The sequence below is a fragment of the Pristiophorus japonicus genome, chromosome 5, assembly GCF_044704955.1.
Source record: "Pristiophorus japonicus isolate sPriJap1 chromosome 5, sPriJap1.hap1, whole genome shotgun sequence".
Taxonomy (NCBI): domain Eukaryota; kingdom Metazoa; phylum Chordata; class Chondrichthyes; family Pristiophoridae; genus Pristiophorus; species Pristiophorus japonicus.
Genome location: NC_091981.1, coordinates 196449061 through 196472991, shown reverse-complemented (window position 1 = coordinate 196472991; position 23931 = coordinate 196449061). Strand labels below are relative to the sequence as shown.

At 45.6% G+C, this 23931-nt stretch overlaps 1 protein-coding gene across 6 annotated transcripts in view; it reads left to right on the top strand.

Annotated features, from left to right (window-relative positions):
• The window catches only part of LOC139264555 (contactin-associated protein-like 2), a 2534539-nt gene that overhangs the window by 1873501 nt on the left and 637107 nt on the right, over positions 1-23931 (top strand). For all 6 annotated transcript variants that reach the window (XM_070881196.1, XM_070881199.1, XM_070881197.1 and 3 more), the window contains one exon: positions 725-881. In XM_070881196.1, coding sequence (XP_070737297.1) covers positions 725-881 — 157 coding nt within the window. The remainder of the gene's footprint in view (positions 1-724; positions 882-23931) is intronic.

The window sequence follows — 23931 nt, the reverse complement described above, 5'->3', positions numbered from 1 at the left end:
AGTTAGATATAGTCCTTACTACTATGGGGATCAAGGGGTATGGTGAGAAAGCAGGAATGGGGTACTGAAGTTGCATGTTCAGCCATAAACTCATTGAATAGCAGTGCAGGCTCGAAGGGCCGAATGGCCTACTCCTGCACCTATTTTCTATTTCTATTTCTATTTTTATTTCTATTTCGAAACCTCCAACCAAGTATTTTCTGCATGTCTCTTAAAATCTTGAATTTTGGCTCTCAACTTTGTAATATTACATTTGTGTACTTCTGTGTTGCAGGGCTTCTCCATAGAATGCATCCCAATGTAGAATGCAATCTATTCTGCCTTCCACCCTATTACAGACCTTCCCTTTTGTCCTTTCCTCCCCTCCCCCCTTTCCCTGCCCCTACACTTGCTGAAAAACCTGTTACATCTCTAACTTTTTCCAGTTTTGACGAAGGATCATTGTTAACTCCGTTTCTCTCTCCACAGTTGCAACCTGACATGCTGAGTATTTCCAGCATTTTCTGTTTTTATTTCAGATTTCCATCATCTGCAGTATTCTGCTTTTGTAGAATACAGCCTGCTTGTAATGTATTAATAGTGGAGTCAAATTTTGATACCATTGCAAAAGGCAATTATTATTTGTGGTACTAGCCCAGTAAAAATATTCTTGGTCGGACAGTCAATAAAGGCTTCACTGGTTAATTGTCAACATTTATTTAGTGTGTCTGTGATCTTTTTGCAGATGGCAATCCATATACTTGGTGGATAGGAAGAGGAAACGAGAAGCATTATTACTGGGGAGGTTCTAATCCCGGAATACAGAAATGTGCTTGTGGGATTGAGCGAAATTGCACCAATCCAAAGTATCACTGCAACTGTGATGCTGATGCCAAACAGTGGTGAGTAGATTTACCATGATCACATTTTAGGCTTCATTTTGTGGTGAAAATTGTAATTTCACTGACAGCAGAATTCACGCCTCAAACACAAATCTTCATGTAAAATATGTGAAATAGTATTCTAAATGCACACCTCCCTGGAGATTGGCTGTAGGTTCTTTCATCATAACATAAGAACATAAGAATTAGGAACAGGAGTAGGCCATCTAGCCCCTCGAGACTGCTCCGCCATTCAACAAGATCATGGCTGATCTGGCCGTGGACTCAGCTCCATTTACCTGCCTGCTGCCCCATAACCCTTAATTCCCTTATTGATTAAAAATCTATCTATCTGTGATTTGAATACATTCAATGAGCTAGCTTGGGCAGAGAATTCCACAGATTCACCACCCTCTGGAAGAAGAAATTCCTTCTCAATTCGGTTTTATATTGGCTCCCCTGTATTTTGAGGCTGTGCCCCCGAGTTCTAGTCTCCCCGACCAGTGGAAACAACCTCTCTGCCTCTATCTTGTCTATCCCTTTCATTATTTTAAATGTTTCTATAAGATCACCCCTCATCCTTCTGAACTCCAACGAGTAAAGACCCAGTCTACTCAATCTATCATCATCAGGTAACTCCCTCATCTCAGCAATCAGCCTAGTGAATCATCTCTGTACCCCCTCCAAAGCTGGTATATCCTTCCTTAAGTAAGGTGACCAAAACTGCACGCAAAGATATATTATGCCGAAATAAAAAATTGAATCCCTCAATAGTTGACATTCTCTTTCTCCTTCTTGATTTTTTCCACTCCTTTTGTTAAAACAGACTCATGTTGGGGTACAGGAACTTGTGGGTACATGCACGGATTGGGGGATATGGTCTCGGGTCGGGGGTACTTGCTTGGGTCAGGAGATACGGTCTTGGGTCGCGGGGGGATATGTGCTAGGGGCAGGAGGCATGGTCTCTGGTCTAGGGGTACAGGCTTAGGTCTTGGGGGTACGGGTTCAGGTCGGGTGCTCGGGTCCCGGGTCTCAAGGGTACAGGCTCGGGGGTACGGGGAGGGGTGGGGTACGTGCTCGAGGGTACAGGTTCGGGGGTACGATCTTGGGGCTCAGTGGGGGTTACAGGAGAGGGTCTTAGGAGGGGGGGTTACGGGGGAGGGTCTCGGGAGGGGGGGTTAGGGTCTCGGGGGTACAGGGGAGAGTCGTGGGGTGGGGGGGTTACAGGCTCAGGGGTTCGAATCTCATGGGGGGGTGGGTTTACGGGCTTGGGTCTCGGATGGGGGCGAGTATGCGTTCGGGGTTACGGGCTTCGGTCTCGGGGGGGGGTGGTTTATGGGCTTGGGTCTCGGGGGTGGGTGGGTTTACGGGCTCGGGTCTCGGGGCAGGGGTGTTACAGGTACGAGGGAGGGTCCCCAGGGGGTGGGGTGGGGTTTACGGGCTTGGGTCTTGAGGGGGGTTTACGGGCTCGGGTCTCGGGATGGGGGGTTTTAACGGACTTGGTACTCGGGGTGGGGGGCGTGGTGGGTTTACGGGCTCGGGTCTCGGGGGGGAGGTACGGGTACGGGGTAGGTCCTGAGGGGGTGGGATGGGGTTTACAGGCTTGGGTCTCGGGGGGGGGGGGGGGGTGGGGCGGGAGTTACGGGTTGGAAGCTCGGGGGTGCTGGGGAGAAGGGCTCAAGTACGGGCGCGGGAGTACGGGCCCGGGTCTCTGGGGGAGTGGGGTGGCGGTACGGGCTCGGGTATCGGGGGTATGTAAGAAGGTGAACGAATTATCTGCGCAGGCAGCTATTAATGAATATATAATTGGGATTACGGAGACATGGCTCCAGGGGACAGCATCAAACAAGAAATTAGGGATGCGTGCCATAAAGGTACAGCAGTTATCAAGGGTGACTTTAATCTACATATAGATTGGGCTAACCAAACTGGTGGCAATAAGGTGGAGGAGGATTTCCTGGAGTTTATTCGGGATGGTTTTCTGGACCAATATGTCGAGGAACCAGCGAGAGGGCTGGCCATCCTAGACTGGGCGATGTGTAATGAGAAAGGACTAATTAGCAATCTTGTTGTGCGAGGCCCCTTGGGGAAGAGTGACCATAATATGGTAAAATTCTTTATTCAGATGGAGAGTGACACTTAATTCAGAGACTAGGGTCCTGAACTTCAGGAAAAGTAACTTCGATGGTATGAGATGTGAATTGGCTACAATAAACTGGTGAATGGTACTTAAAGGGTTGATGGTGGATAGGAAATGGCAAACATTTAAAGGTCACACGGATGAACTTCAACAATTGTATATCCCTGTCTGGAGTAAAAATAAAACGGGGAAGGTAGCTTAACCGTGGCTAACAAGGGAAATTAGGGATTGTGTTAAATGCAAGGCAGAGGCATATAAATTGGCTAGAAAAAGCAGAAAACCTGAGGACGAGAAGAAATTTAGAATTCAGCAGAGGAGGACAAAGGGTTTAATTAGTAGGGGGGAAAATAGAGTATGCGAGTAAGTTTGCTGGGAACATAAAAACTGACTGCAAAAGCTTCTATAGATATGTGAAGAGAAAAAGATTAGTGAAGACAACATTGGTCCCTTGCAGTCAGGATCAGGTGAATTTATAATGGGGCACAAAGAAATGGCAGACCAATTGAACAAATACTTTGGTTTTGTATTCAAGAAGGAAGACACAAATGACCTTCCGGAATACTCGGGGACCGAGGGTCTAGCGAGAAGGAGGAACTGAAGGAAATCCTTATCAGTCAGAAAATTGTGTTAGGGAAATTGGTGGGCTTGAAAGCCAATAAATCCCCAGGGCCTGATAGTCTGCATCCCAGAGTACTGAAGGAAATGGCCCTAGAAATAGTGGATGCATTGGTGATCATTTTCCAACAGTCTATCGACTCTGGATCAGTTCCTATGGACTGGAGGGTAGCTAATGTAACACCACTTTTTAAAAAAGGAGGGAGAAAGAAAACAGGTAATTATAGACCAGTTAGCCTGACATCAGTAGTGGGGAAAATGTTGGAATCAATTATTAAAGATGAAATAACAGCGCATTTGAAAAGCAGTGACCAGATCGGTCCAAGTCAGCATAGATTTATGAAAGGGAAATCATGCTTGACAAATCTTCTAGAATTTTTTGAGGATGTAACTGGTAGAGTAGACAAGGGAGAACCAGTGGATGTGGTGTATTTGTACTTTCAAAAGACTTTTGACAAGGTCCCACACAAGAGATTAGTGTGCAAAATTAAAGCACATGGTATTGGGGGTAATGTATTGACGTGGATAGAGAACTGGTTGGCAGACAGGAAGCAGAGAGTCGGGATAAACGGGTCCTTCTCAGAATGGCAGGCAGTGACTAGTGGGGTGCCGCAGGGCTTAGTGCTGGGACCCCAGCTTATTTAGAATATATAGCAATGATTTAGATGAAGGAATTGAGTGTAATATCTCCAAGTTTGCAGATGACACTAAGCTTGGTGGCAGTGTGAGCTGTGAGGAGGATGCTAAGAGGCTGCAGGGTGATTTGGATAGGTTAGGTGAGTGGGCAAATGCATGGCAGATGCAGTATAATGTGGATAAATGTGAGGTTATCCACTTTGGTGGCAAAAACATGAAGGCAGAATATTATCTGAATGGCAGCAGATTAGGAAAAGGGGAGGTGCAACGAGACCTGGGTGTCATGGTACATGAGTCATTGAATGTTGGCATGCAGGTACAGCAGGCGGTGAAGAAGGCAAATGGTATGTTGGCCTTCATAGCTAGGGGATTTGAATGTTGGACAGGGAGATCTTGCTGCAATTGTACAGGGCTTTAGTGAGGCCTCATCTGGAATATTGTGTCCAGTTTTGGTCTCCTAATCTGGGGAAGGATGTTCTTGCTATTGAGGGAGTGCAGCGAAGGTTCATCAAACTGATTCCCGGGATGGCAGGACTGACACATGAGGAGAGACTGGATCGACTGGGCCTGTATTCACTGGAGTTTAGAAGAATGAGAGGGGATCTCATCGAAACATATAAAATTTTGACGGGACTGGACACGTTAGATGCGGGAAGAATTTTCTCGATCTTTGGGAAGTCCAGAACCAGGGGTCACAGTCTAAGGATAAGGGGTCGGCCATTTAGGACCGAGATGAGGAGAAAGTGCTTCACTCAGAGCTGTGAACCTGTGGAATTCACTATCGCAGATAGTTATTGATGCCAGTTCGTTAGATATATTCAGGAGGGAGTTAGATATGGCCCTGACGGCTAAAGGGATTAAGGGGTATGGAGAGAAAGCAGGAAAGGGTTACCGAGGTGAATGATCAGCCATGATCTTATTGAATGGTGGTGCAGGCTCGAAGGAACAAATGGCCTAGTCCTGCATCTATTTTCTATATTTCCATGTACGGAGGTCTCGGGTCTCGGGAGTACGGGCTCGGGTCTCGGTGAGGTGGTGGGGTACGGGATCGGTTCTCGTGGGGGGAGTGGGTGGTACGGGCTCGGGTCTTGAGGGTTCGGTTCTCGGGGGGGGGTGAGGGGTACGGTCTTGGGTCAGGGGCTTGGGCCTCGGGAGTATGGGCTCGCATCTTGGGGTTACGGTCTCGGATCCCAGGGTTTGGGGCTCGGTGCGGGGTGGGTATGGGGTCAGGGGCTCGGGTCCCTGCTCTCAAAGGCTCGGGGCTTGGGTCGAGGGGTGGGGGCTACGGTCTCGGGGGGCGGGGGGCATGGTCGGTGGCTCAGAGCTCGGGTCTCGGGTCCCGGGGTTCAGGACTCAGGGGCTCGGGTCTTGGGGTATGGCCTCGATGTATGGGGTTGGGTCGGGAGGTACGATCTCTGGTCTGGGAGTATGGCCTCATATCCAGGGGTATGGGCTGAGGTCAGATCATAGGAACAGGAGTAGGCCATTGAGCCCATTGAGCCTGTTCTGCCATTCGATGCCATAGGTACCAACGATATAGGTAAGAAGCGGGAAGAGGTCCTACAAGCTGAATTTAGGGAGCTGGGAGTTAAATTAAAAAGTAGGACCTCAAAGGTAGCAATCTCTGGATTGCTACCAGTGCCACGTGCTAATCAGAGTAGAGGGAGCAGGATTGATAGAATAAATACGTGGCTTGAGCAGTGGTGCAAGAGGGAGGGATTCAAATTCGTGGGACATTGGAACCAGTTCTGGGGGAAGTGGGACCTGTACAAAACGCATGGTCTGCAATTGGGCAGGACTGGAACTGATATCCTGGGGTAACATTTGCTAATGCAGTTCGGGAGTGTTTAAACTAATATGGCAGGGGGATGGGAACCTATGCAGCGAGATAGGGCGAAGTAATATGGAGTCAGAAACAGATGGTAGAAAAGTAAAAAGCAATCGTGGAAGGCAGAGCAAACAAAGGCAAGAAACAAAAAGGGCCACACCACATCATAATTCTAAAAGGACAAAGGGTGTTAAAAAAACAAGCCTGAAGGCTTTGTGTCTTAATGCAAGGCGTATCCGTAATAAGGTGGATGAATTAACTGTGCAAATAGATGTTAACAGATATGATGCGATTGGGATTACAGAGACGTGGCTCCAGGATGATCAGGGCTGGGAACTCAACATCCAAGGGTATTCAACATTCAGGAAGGATAGAATAAAAGGAAAAGGAGGTGGGGTAGCATTGCTGGTTAAAGAGGAGATTAATGCAATAGTTCGGAAGGACATTAGCTTGGATGATGTGGAATCTATATGGGTAGAGTTACAGAACACCAAAGGGCAAAAAACATCAGTGGGAGTTGTGTACAGATCTCCAAACAGTAGTTGTGATGTTGGGGAGGGCATCAAACAGGAAATTAGGGGTGCATGCAATAAAGGTGCAGCAGTTATCATGGGTGACTTTAATATGCATATAGATTGGGCTAACCAAACTGGAAGCAATACAGTGGAGGAGGATTTCCTGGCGTGCATAAGGGATGGTTTTCTAGACCAACATGTCGTGGGACCAACTAGGGGGGAGGCCATCTTAGACTGGGTGTTGTGTCATGAGAGAGGATTAATTAGCAATCTCGTTGTGCGAGGCCCCTTTGGAAAGAGTGACCATAATATGGTGGAATTCTACATTAGGATGGAGAATGAAACAGTGAATTCAGAGACCATGGTCCAGAACTTCAAGAAGGGTAACTTTGAAGGTATGGGGCGTGAATTGGCTAGGATAGATTGGCGAATGATACTTAAGGGGTTGACTGTGGATGGGCAATGGCAGGCATTTAGAGACCGCATGGATGAACTACAACAATTGTACATCCCTGTCTGGCGTAAAAATAAAAAAGGGAAGGTGGCTCAACCGTGGCTATCAAGGGAAATCAGGGATAGTATTAAAACCAAGGAAGTGGCATACAAATTGGCCAGAAATAGCAGTGAACCCGGGGACTGGGAGAAATTTAGAACTCAGCAGAGGAGGACAAAGGGTTTGATTAGGGCAGGGAAAATAGAGTACGAGAGGAAGCTTGCAGGGAACATTAAGACGGACTGCAAAAGTTTCTATAGATATGTAAAGAGAAAAAGGTTAGTAAAGACATACGTAGGTCCCCTGCAGTCAGGATCAGGGGAAGTCATAACGGGGAACAAAGAAATGGCAGACCAATTGAACAAGTACTTTGGTTCGGTATTCACTAAGGAGGACACAAACAACCTTCCGGATATAAAAGGGGTCAGAGGGTCTAGTAAGAAGGAGGAACTGAGGGAAATCCTTATTAGTTAGGAAATTGTGTTGGGGAAATTGATGGGATTGAAGGCCAATAAATCCCCAGGGCCTGATGGACTGCATCCCAGAGTACTTAAGGAGGTGGCCTTGGAAATAGCGGATGCATTGACAGTCATTTTCCAACATCCATAGACTCTGGATCAATTCCTGTGGAGTGGAGGGTAGCCAATGTAACCCCACTTTTTAAAAAAGGAGGGAGAGAGAAAACAGAGAATTATAGACCGGTCAGCCTGACATCAGTAGTGGGTAAAATGATGGTATCAATGATTAAGGATGTCATTGCAGCGCATTTGGAAAGAGGTGACATGATAGGGGTCCAAGTCAGCATGGATTTGTGAAAGGGAAATCATGCTTGACAAATCTTCTGAAATTTTTTGAGGATGTTTCCAGTAGGGTGGACAAGGGAGAACCAGTTGATGTGGTGTATTTGGACTTTTAGAAGGCTTTCGACAAGGTCCCACACAAGAGATTAATGTGCAAAGTTAAAGCACATGGGATTGGGGGTAGTGTGCTGACGTGGATTGAGAACTGGTTGGCAGGCAGGAAGCAAAGAGTAGGAGTAAATGGGTACTTTTCAGAATGGCAGGCAGTGACCAGTGGGGTACCGCAAGGTTCTGTGCTGGGGCCCCAGCTGTTTACATTGTACATTCATGATTTAGACGAGGGGATTAAATGTAGTATCTCCAAATTTGCGGATAACACTAAGTTGGGTGGCAGTGTGAGCTGCGAGGAGGATGCTATGAGGCTGCAGAATGACTTGGATAGGTTAGGTGAGTGGACAAATGCATGGCAGAAGAAGTATAATGTGGATAAATGTGAGGTTATCCACTTTGGTGGTAAAAACAGAGAGACAGACTATTATCTGAATGGTGACAGATTAGGAAAAGGGGAGGTGCAACGAGACCTGGGTGTCATGGTACATCAGTCATTGAAGATTGGCATGCAGGTACAGCAGGTGGTTAAGAAGGCAAATGGCATGTTGGCCTTCATAACGAGGGGATTTGAGTACAGGGGCAGGGAGGTGTTACTACAGTTGTACAGGGCCTTGGTGAGGCCACACCTGGAGTATTGTGTACAGTTTTAGTCTCCTAACTTGAGGAAGGACATTCTTGCTATTGAGGGAGTGCAGCGAAGGTTCACCAGACTGATTCCCGGGATGGCAGGACTGACATATCAAGAAAGACTGGATCAACTGGGCTTGTATTCACTGGAGTTCAGAAGAATGAGAGGGGATCTCATAGAAACGTTTAAAATTCTGATGGTTTTAGATAGGTTAGATGCAGGAAGAATGTTCCCAATGTTGGGGAAGTCCAGGACCAGGGGTCACAGTCTAAGGATAAGGGCTAAGCCATTTAGGACTGAGATGAGGAGAAACTTCTTCACCCAGAGAGTGGTGAACCTGTGGAATTCTCCACCACAGAAAGTTGTTGAGGCCAATTCAGTAAATATATTCAAAAAGGAGTTAGATGTAGTCCTTACTACTAGGGGGATCAAGGGGTATGGTGAGAAAGCAGGAATGGGGTACTGAAGTTGCATGTTTAGCCATGAACTCATTGAATGGCGGTGCAGGCTCGAAGGGCCGAATGGCCTACTCCTGCACCTATTTTCTATGTTTCTATGTTTCTATTCAATGAGCTGATGTGCAACCTAACTCCAGATGCCACCATTGGCCCCTATTTCTTAATATCTTTCGTTCACAAAAACCTAGCGATCTCCGATTTAAAGTGAACAGTTGATCTAGCATCAATTGCCATTGCGGAAGAGAGTTCCAAACTTCTACCACCCTTTGTGTGTGGAAGTGTTTCCTAATTTCACTCCTGAATGGTCTGGCTCTCGTCCTAGACTCCAACCAGTGGAAATAGATTCTCTCTGTCTACTATCTCTGTTCCCATTAATATCTTGAAAACTTTGATCAGATCATCCTTGAACCTTCTCAATTCAAAGGAATGCAACCATAATTTGTGTAATCTCTCCTCGTAACTTAAACCTTGAAGTCTGGGTATCATTCTGGTAAACCTACACTGCACTCCCTCCAAAGCCAATATATCTTTTCTAAGGTGTGGTGTCCAGAACTGCTCACAATACTCCCAGGTGAGTTCTAAGCAGGATTTTGTATGGCTACAGCATAACATCTACCCCCTTGTATTCTCGTCCTCTAGATTTTAAGGCCAGCATTCCTTTAGCCTTTTGAATTATTTTCTGTGTCTGTTCATGACATTTTAATGATTCCCAAGTCTCTTTGGACCTCCACTGTTTTTAGCTTTTCATCATTTAGAAAGTACCCTGTTCTATTGTTTTTGAATCCAAAGTGGATGATCTCAGATTTGCTTACATTGAAATCCATTTGCCACAGTTTTTCCCACTCACTTGATCTATCAATATTTCTTTGTAATTTTATTCTTTCCTCTGTACTGCCTACAATACCGCCTAACTTTCTCATCGGAAAATTTGGATATATGACTTTCTATGCCATCATCTAAGTCATTGATAAATGCTGTGAATAGTTGAGGCCCGAACACAGATCCCTGTGGGACATCACTAGTCACATTGTGCCAATTTGAGAACCTACCCATTATCTCTGCTCTCTGTCTCTTGCCGCTCAGTCAATCTCCTAACCAAGTCAATAATTTGCCCTCAATTCGTGGACTTCTACCTCAGTTAAAAATCTCTTATGTGGGACTTTATCAAATACCTGCTGTAATTCCATATTAATAACATCCATAGACATTCCCCTGGCCTGCTTTCGTCACCTCCTCAGGAAATTCAATCAGGTTTGTTGGGCATGCCCTACCTTTCACAAATCCATGCTGGCTCTCTCTGATCAACTGAAAATTTTCGAGATGTTCAGTCACCCTATCCTGAATTACAGACTCTTAACAATTTCCAGACAACAGATGTTAGGCTGACTGGTCTATAATTCCCTGGTTTCCCTATCTCACCATTCTTAAATAGTGGGGTGACATGCGCCATTTTCCAATCTAAAGCAACAGTACTGAATCGAGAGAATTTTGAAAGTTGGTTACGGTCTTGGGTCTGAGGTACAGTTCTTCAAATGACAGTACCTCAGCCAAATGGCCATTCTTCTTGTGTAAGCCAAAACAAAGTGCCAGCTAATTATTTGACTGTGGAATGCATCATGGCCATGCCTGAACCTGTTTTCTTCTGATGTCCACACATGAAGCAATAAAATTTTGGTGTCCATGTACACAATTTGTAAAAGTCTAGTGTTAAAGGTACAAAAAAATAATCAAAAATGCTAATGGGATGATTGCCTTTATCTCAATGGCATTAGGATATGAAAGTGAGGAAGTGATGCTTCAGTTGGTCAGACTCCATCCGGGGTACTGTATGCAGATTGGGCACCAAACCTCAGGACAGTTATATTGACCTTGTTAGTGGTATAGGGCAGATTCATCAGAATTATTCCAGAGCTTAAAGAGTTAACAGCTGGACAGGTTGCATAAACTTGGTTTGTATTTCCTTAAGTTTAGAAGGTTGAGCAGTGAATCAAATGGGGTATATAAAATGATTAAAGGATTCGATAGAGTAGATACAGAGAAACTATTTCCGCAGGTGGGGAATCTAAAACAAGCAGGCATAATCTTAAATAAGAGCTCGGCCATTTGGAAGTGAAATCAGGAAGGTAGTGGAAATCTAGAATACTCTCCCTCAAAAGACAGTGGATGCTGGGTCAATTGGAATTTTCAAGACTGAGATCGATAGATTTTTGTTAAGGCTATCAAGGGATATGGAACAAAGTTGGGTAAATGGAGTTGAGGTACAGATCATCCATCATCATCATAGGCAGCCCCTCGGAATCGAGGAAAACTTGCTTCCACTCTAAAAGTGAGTTCTTGGGTGACTGAACAGTCCAATACGAGAACCACAGTCCCTTTCACAGATGGGACAGATAGTCGTTGAGGAAATGGATGCATGGGACTGGTTTGCTGCACGCTCTTTCCGCTGCCTGCGCTTGATTTTCTGCATGCTTTTGGCAATGAGACTCGAGGTGCTCAGTGCCCTCCCGGATGCACTTCCTCCACTTAGGGCGATCTTTGGCCAGGGACTCCCAGGTGTTGGTGGGGATGTTGATAACTGGGGCAAGGGGTGCGGCGGAGTGCTGTGCGGTGAGGACAGGCTGGTGGAGGACCTTTGTCTTATGAATGTGTAACGTAAGACCCATGCTTTCATACGCCTCAGTAAATACGTTGACTATGATGGAGTTTAGCCTCTGTGTGTGCGCAGATGCAGGCATCATCCGCGTACTGTAGCTCGACGACAGACGTTGAGGTGGTCTTGGACCTGGAGTCAATGAAGGTTGAACAGGTTCCCACTGGTTCTGTAAGGGAGGAGTTCTGTTGGGGAGGAGTTAAACTAATATGGCAGGGGGATGGGAACCAATGCAGGGAGAAAGAGGGAAACAAAAAGGAGACAAAAGCAAAAGACAGAAAGGAGATGAGTAAAAGTGGAGGGCAGAGAAACCCAAGGCAAAAAACATAAAGGGCCACTGAATATAAAGGGGCTGCAGGAGGGGTCAAAACTAAAAATCATGGTTTAAAAACTAGGATTAAAACACTCTACCTAAATGCACGCAGCATTCGAAATAAAGTAAATGAGTTGACGGCACAAATCATTACAAATGGGTATGATTTGGTGGCCATTACAGAAACATGGTTGCAGGGTGGCCAAGACTGGGAATTAAACATACAGAGGTATCTGACGATTCGGAAAGATAGACAAGAAGGGAAAGGAGGTGGGGTAGCTCTGTTAGTAAAGGATGATATCAGGGCAGTTGTGAGAGACGATATTGGCTCAAATGAACAACATGTTGAATCATTGTGGGTGGAGATTAGAGATAGTAAGGGGAAAAAGTCACTGGTGGGCGTAGGTTATAGGCCCCCAAATAATAACTTCATGGTGGGGCGGGCAATAATCAAGGGAATAATGGAGGCATGTGAAAAAGGAACGGCAGTAGTCATGGGGGATTTTAACCTACATATCGATTGGTCAACTCAAATCGCACGGGGTAGCCTGGAGGAGGAATTCATAGAATGCATACGGGATTGTTTCTTAGAACAGTACGTTACAGAACCTACAAGGGAGCAAGCTATCTTAGATCTGGTCCTGTGTAATGAGACAAGAATAGTAAACGATCTCCTAGTAAAAGATCCTCTCGGAATGAGTGATCACAAAGAAACATAGAAACATAGAAAATAGGTGCAGGAGCAGGCCATTCAGCCCTTCTAGCCTGCACCGCCATTCAATGAGTTCATGGCTGAACATGAAACTTCAGTACCCCCTTCCTGCTTTCTCGCCATAACCTTTGATCCCCCGAGTAGTAAGGACTTCATCTAACTCCCTTTTGAATATATTAAGTGAATTGGCCTCAACTACTTTCTGTGGTAGAGAATTCCACAGGTTCACCACTCTCTGGGTGAAGAAGTTTCTCCTCATCTCGGTATGGTTGAATTTGTAATACAGATTGAGGGTGAGGAAGTTGTGTCAGAAACGAGCGTACTATGCTTAAACAAAGGGGACTACAGTGGGATGAGGGCAGAGTTGGCTAAAGTAAACTGGGAACACAGACTAAACGGTGGCACAATTGAGGAACAGTGGAGGACTTTTAAGGAGCTCTTTCATAGTGCGCAATAAAAATATATTCCAGTGAAAAAGAAGGGCGGTAAGAAAAGGGATAACCAGCCGTGGATAACCAAGGAAATAAAGGAGAGTATCAAATCAAAGACCAATGCGTATAAGGTGGCCAAGGTTAGTGGGAAACTAGAGGATTGGGAAAATTTTAAACAACAGCAAAGAATGACTAAAAAAGCAATAAAGAATTAGATTACGAAGGTCAATTTGCGCAAAACATAAAAACAGATAGTAAAAGCTTTTACAGATATATAAAACGGAAAAGAGTGACGAAAGTAAATGATGGTCCCTTAGAAGATGAGAAGGGGGATTTAATAATGGGAAATGTGGAAATGGCTGAGACCTTAAACAATTATTTTGCTTCAGTCTTCACAGTAGAAGACACAAAAACCATGCCAAAAATTGCTGGTCACAGGAATGTGGGAAGGGAGGACCTTGAGACAATCACTATCATTAGGGAGGTAGTGCTGGACAGGCTAATGGGACTCAAGGTAGACAAGTCCCCTGGTCCTGATGAAATGCATCCCAGGGTATTAAAAGTGATGGCGGAAGTTATAGCAGATGCATTCGTTATAATCTACCAAAATTCTCTGGACTCTGGGGAGGTACCAGCGGATTGGAAAGCAGCTAATGTAACACCTCTGTTTAAAAAAGGGGGCAGACAAAAGGCAGGTAACTATAGGCCGGTTAGTTTAACATCTGTAGTGGGGAAAATGCTTGAAACTATCATCAACGAAGAAATAGCAGGACATCTAGATGGGAATAATGCAATCAAGCAGACACAGCATGTATTCATGAAGGGGAAATCATGTTTAACTAATTCACTGGAATTCTTTGAGGATATAACGAGCATGGTGGATAGAGGTGTACCGATGGATGTGGTGTATTTAGATTTCCAAAAGGCATTCGATAAGGTGCCACACAAAAGATTACTGCAGAAGATAGAGGTACGCGGAATCAGAGGAAATGTATTAGCATGGATAGAGAATTGACTTGCGAACAGAAAGCAGAGAGTCGGGATAAATGGGTCCTTTTCGGGTTCGAAATCGGTGGTTAGTGGTGTGCCACAGGGATCGGTGCTGGGACCACAACTGTTTACAAAAAATATAGATGACCTGGAACAGAGGACAGAGTGTAGTGTAACAAAATTTGCAGATGACACTAAGATTAGTGGGAAAGCGGGTTGTGTAGAGGACACAGAGAGGCTGCAAAGAGATTTGGATAGGTTAAGCGAATAGGCTAAGGTTTGGCAGATGGAATACAATGTCGGAAAGTGTGAGGTCATCCACCTTGGGGAAAAAAACAGTAAAAGGGAATATTATTTGAATGGGGAGAAATTACAACATGCTGAGGTGCAGAGGGACCTGGGGGTCCTTGTGCATGAATCCCAAAAAGTTAGTTTGCAGGTGCAGCAGGTAATCAGGAAGGCGAATGGAATGTTGACCTTCATTGCGAGAGGGATGGAGTACAAAAGCAGGGAGGTCCTGCTGCAACTGTGCAGGGTATTGGTGAGGCAGCACCTGGAGTACTGCGTGCACTTTTAGTCACCTTACTTAAAGAAGGATATACTAGCTTTGGAGGGGGTACAGAGACGATTCACTAGGCTGATTCCGGAGATGAGGGGGTTACCTTATGATGATAGATTGAGTAGACTGGGTCTTCCCTCGTTCTAGTTCAGAAGGATGGAGCGGTGATCTTATAGAAACATTTAAAATCATGAAAGGGATAGACAAGATAGAGGCAGAGAGGTTGTTTCCACTGGTAGGGGAAACAGCCTCAAAATACTGGGGAGCCAATTTAAAACCGAGTTGAGAAGGAATTTCTTCTCCCAGAGGGTTGTGAATCTGTGGAATTCTCTGCCCAAGGAAGCAGTTGAGGCTAGCTCATTGAATGTATTCAAATCACAGATAGATAGATTTTTAACCAATAAGGGAATTAAGGGTTATGGGGAGCAGGCGGGTAAGTGGAGCTGAGTCCACGGCCAGATCAGCCATGATCTTTTTGAATGGCGGAGCAGGCTCGAGGGGCTAGATGGCCGACTCCTGTTCCTAATTCTTATGTTCTTATGTTCTTATCTTTAAACCATCATGCAAGGCTTCAAAAGGGTAACTGAAGGCTCACTGCAGACTCGCCTATCCCGAATCCTGCTTAGCTACCACACGAGACCCCACTCACTCACTGGGATCCCACCTGCTGAACTGCTCATGAAAAGAGCACTTTAGACAAGGCTCTCGTTAGTTCATCCTGATCTACATGAACAGGTAGAGAGCGGACGGCTTCAACAAAGTGCATACCGTGATAGCACAAATGTGTCATGCGAGATTGAAATCAATGATCCTGTATTTGTATTAAATTATGGACAAGGTCCCAAGTGGCTTCCCGGCACTGTCGTGGCCAAAGAAGGGAGCAGGGTGTTTCGGGTCAAACTTTCAAATGGACTCATTCACCGGAAACACTTGGACCAAATCAAACTCAGATTCACGGACTATCCTGAGCAACCCAGCTTGGACCCTACCTTCTTTGATCCCCCAACACACACACCAGTGGCAACGGGCACCACGGTTGACCACAAACCAGAACCCATCATCCACAGCAGCCCTGCAGGGCCCAACACACCAGGCAGCCCAGCAAGGCCAGCTGCACAGCAGCCCAGCGAGGGCCCAACAAATGATTCAACAACACCAGCTTTCACACCGAGACGATCAATCAGGGCAAGAAGGGCCCCAGTTCAACTCACATTGTAAATTGTTACACTATTGACTTTGGGTGGGGAGTGTTGTTATAATTGTGGACTTGTATTTATTCTGTACAGCCACCAGAGGGCTCATCCCCTGGAGTCCCAAGGGATCCCATAATTCCTTGGGAGCACAGGTATTTAAGGAGGCTTCACAGGTTGGAGATGCACTCTGGAGACCTGCAATAAAAGACTAAGGTCACACTTTACTTTGAGCTCACAGTGTTCAGTCTGACTCTTTCTCCATACACAACAGGAGTAGGCCATACGGCGCTTCGAGCCTGCTCCGCCATTCAATAAGATCATGGCTGATCTGATCATGGACTCAGCTCCACTTCCCCGCCCGCTCCCCATAACCTCTTATCCCCTTATCATTTAAGAAACTGACTATTTCTGACTTAAATTTATTCAATGTCCCAGCTTCCACAGCTCTCTGAGGCAGCGAATTCCACAGATCCACAATGCTCTTGAGAGAAGAAATTTCTCCTCATCTCTGTTTTAAATGGGCGGCCCCTTATTCTAAGATCATGCCCTCTAGTTCTAGTCTCCCCCATCAGTGGAAACATCCTCTCTGCATCCACCTTGTCAAGCCCCCTCATAATCTTTCAATAAGATCACCTCTCATTCTTCTGAATTCCAATGAGTAGAGGCTCAACCGACTCAACCTTTCTTCATAAGTCAATCCTCTCATCCTCGGAATCAACCTAGTGAACCTTCTCTGAACTGCCTCCAAAGTAAGTATATCCTTACGGAAATATGGAAACCAGTATTCTAGGTGTTGCTTCACCAATACCTTAAATAACTGTAGCAAGACTTCCCTGCTTTTATACCTCCATCCCCTTTGCAATAAAGGCCAAGATACCATTGGCCTTCCTGATCACTTGCTGTACCTGCATACTATCCTTTTGTGTTTCATGCACAAGTACCCCTAGGTCCCGCTGTACTGCAGCACTTTGCAATCGTTATCCATTTTAATATTAACTTGCTCTTTGATTTTTTTCTGCCAAAGTGCATGACCTCACACTTTCCAACATTATACTCCATCTGCAAATTTTTGCCCACTCACTCAGCCTGTCTATATCCTTTTGCAGATTTTTTGTGTCCTCCTCGCACATTGCTTTTCCTCCCATCTTTGTATCATCAGCAAACTGGCTACGTTACACTCAGTCCCTTCTTCAAAGTCGTTAATATAGATTGTAAATAGTTGGGGTCGCAGCACTGATCCCTGCGGCACCCCACTCGTTACTGGTTGCCAACCAGAGAATGAACCATTTATCCCGACTCTCTGTTTTTTGTTAGTTAGCCAATCCTCTATCTATGCTGATATATTTTGGAATTCTTTCACTTGTATATTTTAATTCATTTCGACATCAGCCTCTTTGAACTGTTAGACACAATTCACCATAAGTGGTAAGAAATCCCATAACATTACTGTGTCATTTTATTTTTCCATTTATCACTAAATTCTTTCACAATAATTTGGAAAACTTGTAAAGTATTTAAAGTGTGGCATAGAAGCTTCATATCAGTCTGTGATATGAATTTTATTTCCACGAGGGAGGAGCTTTTGGTTTCAAATCATTCGTCATTTCTCTCGTGTAGATTTTCCGATTAGGCCTCCAATTAGGCATTAGTTGGGCACTGCACAACTGTTAATAAGCCTGCTCCATTTGATTTTGCAGAGCCAACTTCATTTGCAAAGTGTTACCAAACGCTTGGCCCATATTGGTCCCAACTTTAGGAATTTTCCGGGGAGGCAGGAAATTATTTCTGTGGGTAAATTTAAAAGGATGTCGTCACTTATAGGTAATAAAATGATGTTGGCAAGCCAAATGCTATGAATATTTTTAAGTATATTTCAGCCTATGCAAAGGCTGTTTGGGAAACATGCTGCTCCACAGTCAAGGTAGTTCATTGCCATGTTTGCAAGAATGCATGCTTCTGCGCATGTCTGGAGACTATAGCAATTCTTTGAATAATTCAGTAGCTTCATAATTTAAGTTCAGGTTTGCAATTGGGATAAAACATTTTGTTTTATTCAGTCAAACCTAAACTTAGCATCCTCAGCCCAACCATCTTCAGCTGCTTAATCAATGACCTTCCCTCTATTGTTAGTGAAGGCTCTTTCCTCTCACATCATTACCTCTGGAGTTTCCCCAAGGATCTATCCTTGTCCTCCTTCTCTTTCTCATCTACATGCTGCCCATGCTGACATCATCCAAAAGCACAAAGTTAGGTAACACATGCACTGATGGCACCCAGCTCCACCTTACCACCACTTATCTCAACCCCTCCACTGCCTCTGTATTGTCAGACTGGTTGTCCGATATCCAATCGTGGATGAGCTACGATTTTCTCCAGTTAAACATTGGGAAGACCAAAACCATTGTCTTCAGCCCCCACTACAAACTCTGTTTCCTCGCCACTGATTGCATTCCCCTCCCTGGCCATTGTCTCATGCTGGACCAAACTGTTCACATCTGTGGCTTCCTATTTGTTGCAGGGTTGAGCTGTCAACTATTTATAACCTCTCCATCACTAAGGCTGCCTAACATCACCCATCAACGTCCCTGCCTCAGCTTATCTTCTGCTGGAAACCTCATCCATGCTTTTGTTACCTCCATAATCAACTATTTCAATGCTCTCCTGGCTGGCAACCCACATTCCGCCCTCCATAAACTAGAACGCATCAAAAACTCTGCTGTCTCCTATCACCAGATAATGCTCATCTATCAACTCAGTCCTTGCTTACCTACATTGGCTCCAAGTTCTCCAAAACCTCCATTTTAAAATTCTCATCCAAATATTAAAACCTCATCATGGCATCGACACTTCCTACTTCGTAAGCTTTGGCTTTTTGTGCATCCAACAATCCTTTTGCCACTCCACTGGCGGCCATTTCTTAAGCTGTCTAGGCTTATGCTCTCAAATTCCCTCCCTAAGCCCCTCCATCTCTCCACCCTGATCTTTCCTTTAAGACTCTCCTTAAAACCCATCTCTGATCAGGCTTTTGTCACTAGTCCTAATATTTCCTCATTTGGGTTGGCACCTATTTGCGACTGATTACACCTATGTGAACATCTTGGGATGTTTCTCTGTCTAATGTAGATGCAAGTTGTTGTTGAGGTCACAAAGTTCTTCTTCACACAAAGAGTGAAAACTTGGGGCTGGATTTTCGGCTTTGATGATTTGGGGCAGTAATGGGGGCGGGGCGGTAAAGTTTGCGCCCGAGAATAGTTTGTGCCTCAGTCATCAAAATTGGGCAGCTGGGCGCAGCACTCAGGGAGGCGTTGTACATCTCTCTTAGGTATTAGCATGGGAAAATCCTGAGCTAAAGAACCAGGCCAGGAGTGCTCCGAGAAATGCCTGGGGAGAAAAAAATCTGAAGAAAATTCTCAAAAGTATTCCCAAATATATTCAAAAAGGAGTTGGATGTCATCCTTACGACTAGGGGGATCAAGGGGTATGGCGAGAAAGCAGGAATGGGGTACTGAGGTTGCATGTTCAGCCATGAACTCGTTGAATGGCGGTGCAGGCTCGAAGGGCTGAATGGCCTACTCCTGCACCTATTTTCTATGTTTCTATGTTTCTATTACATAGCCCATGCCACCACAACATAAATCGCATTGGAATGGGCTACCAAATGTAGTAGTGGAGTCTTGAACCCTGGCAACATTTAAAAAGCAATTGGTACATTGGTGGGACTTTAAGGCCATTCTGGATGGATGAACTAAGATGCCATTATCTTCTCATTTATAATTAACTTGTGATATCAAAACCATGGCTACAAGAGCAGGACAGAAGCAGGGTACTACTTAAGAGAGCCCAGGGTCACACTGCAATATGTGTGTGCATTCGCTCTGTGCAGCAGAGCAGGTCTCCAGTCGTCTTCGTTAACCCTTGCCACTGGATAAAGGCCTAGCTCTGTCAAGCCCATGTGATGACTGATGTGCAACAGTCACCACACGTTAAAAAAAATCCTGCACAGGCATCTTCCACCCCTTCAACTGGAGTTCAGAACTGGAATATTGGATCCTTCATTGAAACATCTGTGAATTTGTGTGGAAAAAAGTCATCCTCGTTCGATGGACCGCCTATGATGATGATGACTATTTAAGAAAGGAGGGAGAGAGAAAACCGGGAACTACAGATCAATTAGCCTGACATCAGTAGTAGAGAAAATGCTACAATCTATAATTAAGTATGTGGCAACAGGGCACTTAGAAAATAATAATAGGATTGGGCCGAGTCAACACTCTGGCTGAGATAGATAGATTTTTGGAGCCTAGGGGAATCAAGTGATATGAATATCGGGCAGGAAAGTGGAGTTGAGGTCGATGATCAGTCATGATCTTATTAAATGGTGGAGCAGTTTCGATAGGCCGTAGGGCCTAACCCTGCTCCTAGTTGTTGTGTTATGTTCTTAACGTGGATTTATGAAAGGGAAATCATGTTTGACAAATCTGTTAGACTTTTCTGAGGTTGTAACTAGCAGAATAGGTAAGGGGGAACCAGTGGATGTGGTGTATTTGGATTTTCAGAAGACATTCGATAAGGTGCCACACAAGGGGTTATTAAACAAAATTAAGGCTTATGGGATTGGGAGTAATATACTCTCATGGATTGAGGATCGGTTAACGGACAGAAAACAGAGTAGGAATGAATGGGTCATTTTCGGGTTGGCAAGCTGTAACTAGTAGGATCGGTGCTTGGGCCTCAGCTATTCACAATCTATATCAATGATTTGGATGAGGGGAGCAAATGTAATATATCCAAGTTTGCTGATGATACAAAGCTAGGTGGGAATGTAAGTTGTGAGGAGGATGCAAAGAGACTTCAAGAGGATATAGACAGGCTAAGTGAATGGGCAAGAACATGGCAAATGGAATATAATGTGGAGAACTGTGATGTTATTAACTTTGGTAGGAAAATAGAAAGGAGAGTATTTTTTAAATGGTGAGTGATTGGGAAATGTTGGTATTCAGAGGAATGTACATGAATCACTGGAAGCTAACATGCAGGTACAGCAAGCAGTTAAGAAAGCCTTTATTACAAGAGAATTTGAGTATTAGAGTAAAGATGTCTTATTGGAATTATATAGGGCCCTGGTGAGACCACACCTGGAGTATTGGGTACAGTTTTGGTCATGTTACCTAAGGAAGGATATACTTGCCATTGAGGGAGTACAACAAAGGTTCACCAGACTGATTCCTGGGATATGAGGGGAGATTGAGTAGATTCGGCCTATAGTTTAGAAGAATGAGAGGTGATCTCACTGAAACATACACAATTCTTACAGGGCTTGATAGGGTAGATGCAGGGAGGATATTTCCCCTGGCTGGGGAGTCTAGAACCAGGAGTCAGTCTCAGAATAAGGTGTCGGCCATTTAGGACTGAGATGAGGAAAAATGTCTTCATTCAGAGGCTTTTGAATCTTTGGAATTTTCTACCCAGAGAGTTGTGGAGGCTCAGTCTTTGAGTATATTCAAGACAGAGATCAAAAGATTTTTGGATATTTAGGGAATCCAGAGATATGGGGATAGTGCAGAAAAGTATTGAGATAGAAGATCACCCATGATATTGAATGGCGGAGCAGGCTCGAGGGGCTAAATGGCCTACTCCTGTTCCTATTTCTTCCGTTCTCATGTACTCTACGACGAGTGGCCCATCAGTTTACCCCTCAAAACCTCTTCACCATCTACAAGTTTTTCTGGTTGAACTACTGCCCTCGTTGTGGTGGTGCTCCCAGGATATTGTTCAGTGGGAAATTACAGGATATTGACCAGTGACAATGAAAGAGTGTTCAAATCAGGATGATATGAAATTTGGAGGGAAACTTTAAAATGATATTCTCATGATCTTGCTACTGTTATTCTTTTGGTACTGGATGTTGAAGCAAACTTGATGAGTTGCTGTAGTGTAACTTGTCAGCAGCAAATAATTTTTTTTCGTCTCTCCAAGATGGTGGATGGGATAGCAGCACCCTCGGGAGCTCTCCCCGAACGATCCTTCCCTCTGGCCATCTGCTGCCATTCTTCAATTCTCTCTCCCTCAACCTTGCCTTCCCACTATCTAAGCTCTTTCTGGCTCTAACTTCGACCCCCCCCAAAGTACCTTCCTACCCCTAAAACCATGCTGCATTGCCCACCCCCATCCCCATCCCCCAATCACGACTCACCTTCCAGGTCGACCTCTCTACTACCAAGGGCCCTCCAACTGGACCAGCTCCAACCTCAGGTTTGGGCCTTACCTTCACGCACGAGCCCTCCCACTAGCGACACTGAGGCCTGCAAAACTACGGCGATGTCCTGGTCGTCACTCCACCGTCGACGTCTTGGCCTTGACCCCTTCAGCGGTGTCCTGGCGGCTGGCCCCACTCAACGGCGGAGTCTCTGTCAAGCATGTGGTGCGCACAATAACTGTGGGAACTTTGATCTATTTGACCTCTCATCCTCCCACAATGTGACCTTCCCAATGCCTGCCCTCAGCCAGGCCTCAGTTTTCTCACCACCTCACCGAAGGGCGCTGCTTAGCACCGAGCTTACGGCTCACATCCCGCCGTAGGCAACTAGGCTCATACAGCGGTGCCTGGTCTCCAGTCGTCCTGGACCCCCTTGCCACTGGACCAAGACCTTACTCTGCTAAGCCCGTGTGGTAGCCAGTGTCCAATGGCCACCCCACGTTAAAAGAACTCCGCACAGGCATATTCCACCTTTTAAAATGAAGTTCGGGACCTGGAAAGTCAGGACCCTCATGGACAACCCCAACAGTGACAGACCAGAATGCCGCACCGCCATCATTACCTGGGAACTTAGACGCTTTGATGTCGACATCGCCGCCCTAAGCGAGACCCGACGGGCAGGGGAAAGCCAGCTCAAAGAACAAGGGGGAGGTTATACCACCTTGTGGAAAGGCAAACCAGAGGAAGAATGCCGTCTTCACAGAGTCGGTTTCGCCATCAAGAACGCGCTGGTCAACCGCCTCAGAGACTCCCCCTGCAGGATTAGCGAACGTCTCATGACTCTCCGACTCACGCTATACTGGAACCATTGCGCCACAGTCATCAGCACGTATGCCCCAACACTTGATGCAACAGATGAGGCCAAAGAGGAATTTTACTCCAGCCTCGAACAATCCCTGTCCCACGTCCCTACAGATGACAAACTGATCCTCCTTGGTGACTTCAACGCCAGAGTCGGTAAGGACACAGATCTCTGGTGAGGTGTGATCGGCAGAGAGGGGGGAAGGGAAAACCAACTCTAGTGGTACCGTGCTCCTGACAAAGTGCCTAGAACATGACCTTGTCATCACCAACACCTTGTTCCGCCAGAGGGACAAATACAAGGCATCATGGCAACACCCTCGCTCCAAACACTGGCACCTGCTCGACTATGTCATCGTTCGATCCAGGGATCGCACGGATGTGCGCATCACCCGCGCCATGACAGGAGCTGATGACTGCTGGACGGACCACCGCCTAATCCGATCCATCATCATCATCAATATAACCCTAAAGTGGTGACGGCGGCAGAAGCAGTGTCGCAAAAAAATCAACACCGGGGCACTCAAAGACCCGGCTAAGAGAGCCCTATACAGCCAGTGCCTCACTGCTAACCTGGCGAACCCTGATGACACCAAGAGACGCAGAATGCCCACAGCACTTGGTCTGCCCTCCAGGCTATCGTAATCAGTGTCTGCGAAGGGACACTCGGTCACTTAACCAGGAAACACCAGAACTGGTTTGATGAGAATGACCAGGAAATTCAAGAGCTAATAAATCGCAAGCGCAGGGCATTTCTGAGCCTAAAACAACATCCCAACTCAGGAGCAGCAAAGCAGGTTTTCAGGCTGCTTAAGGCCAAGGTCCAACAAAAAACCCGAGACATAAATGGTGAGTGGAGAAAGCACAGGAGATTCAGCAGCTGGCCGACAACCATGATGTGCGAGAATTCTTCACCGCAGTCAAGCCCACCTACAGCCCAAG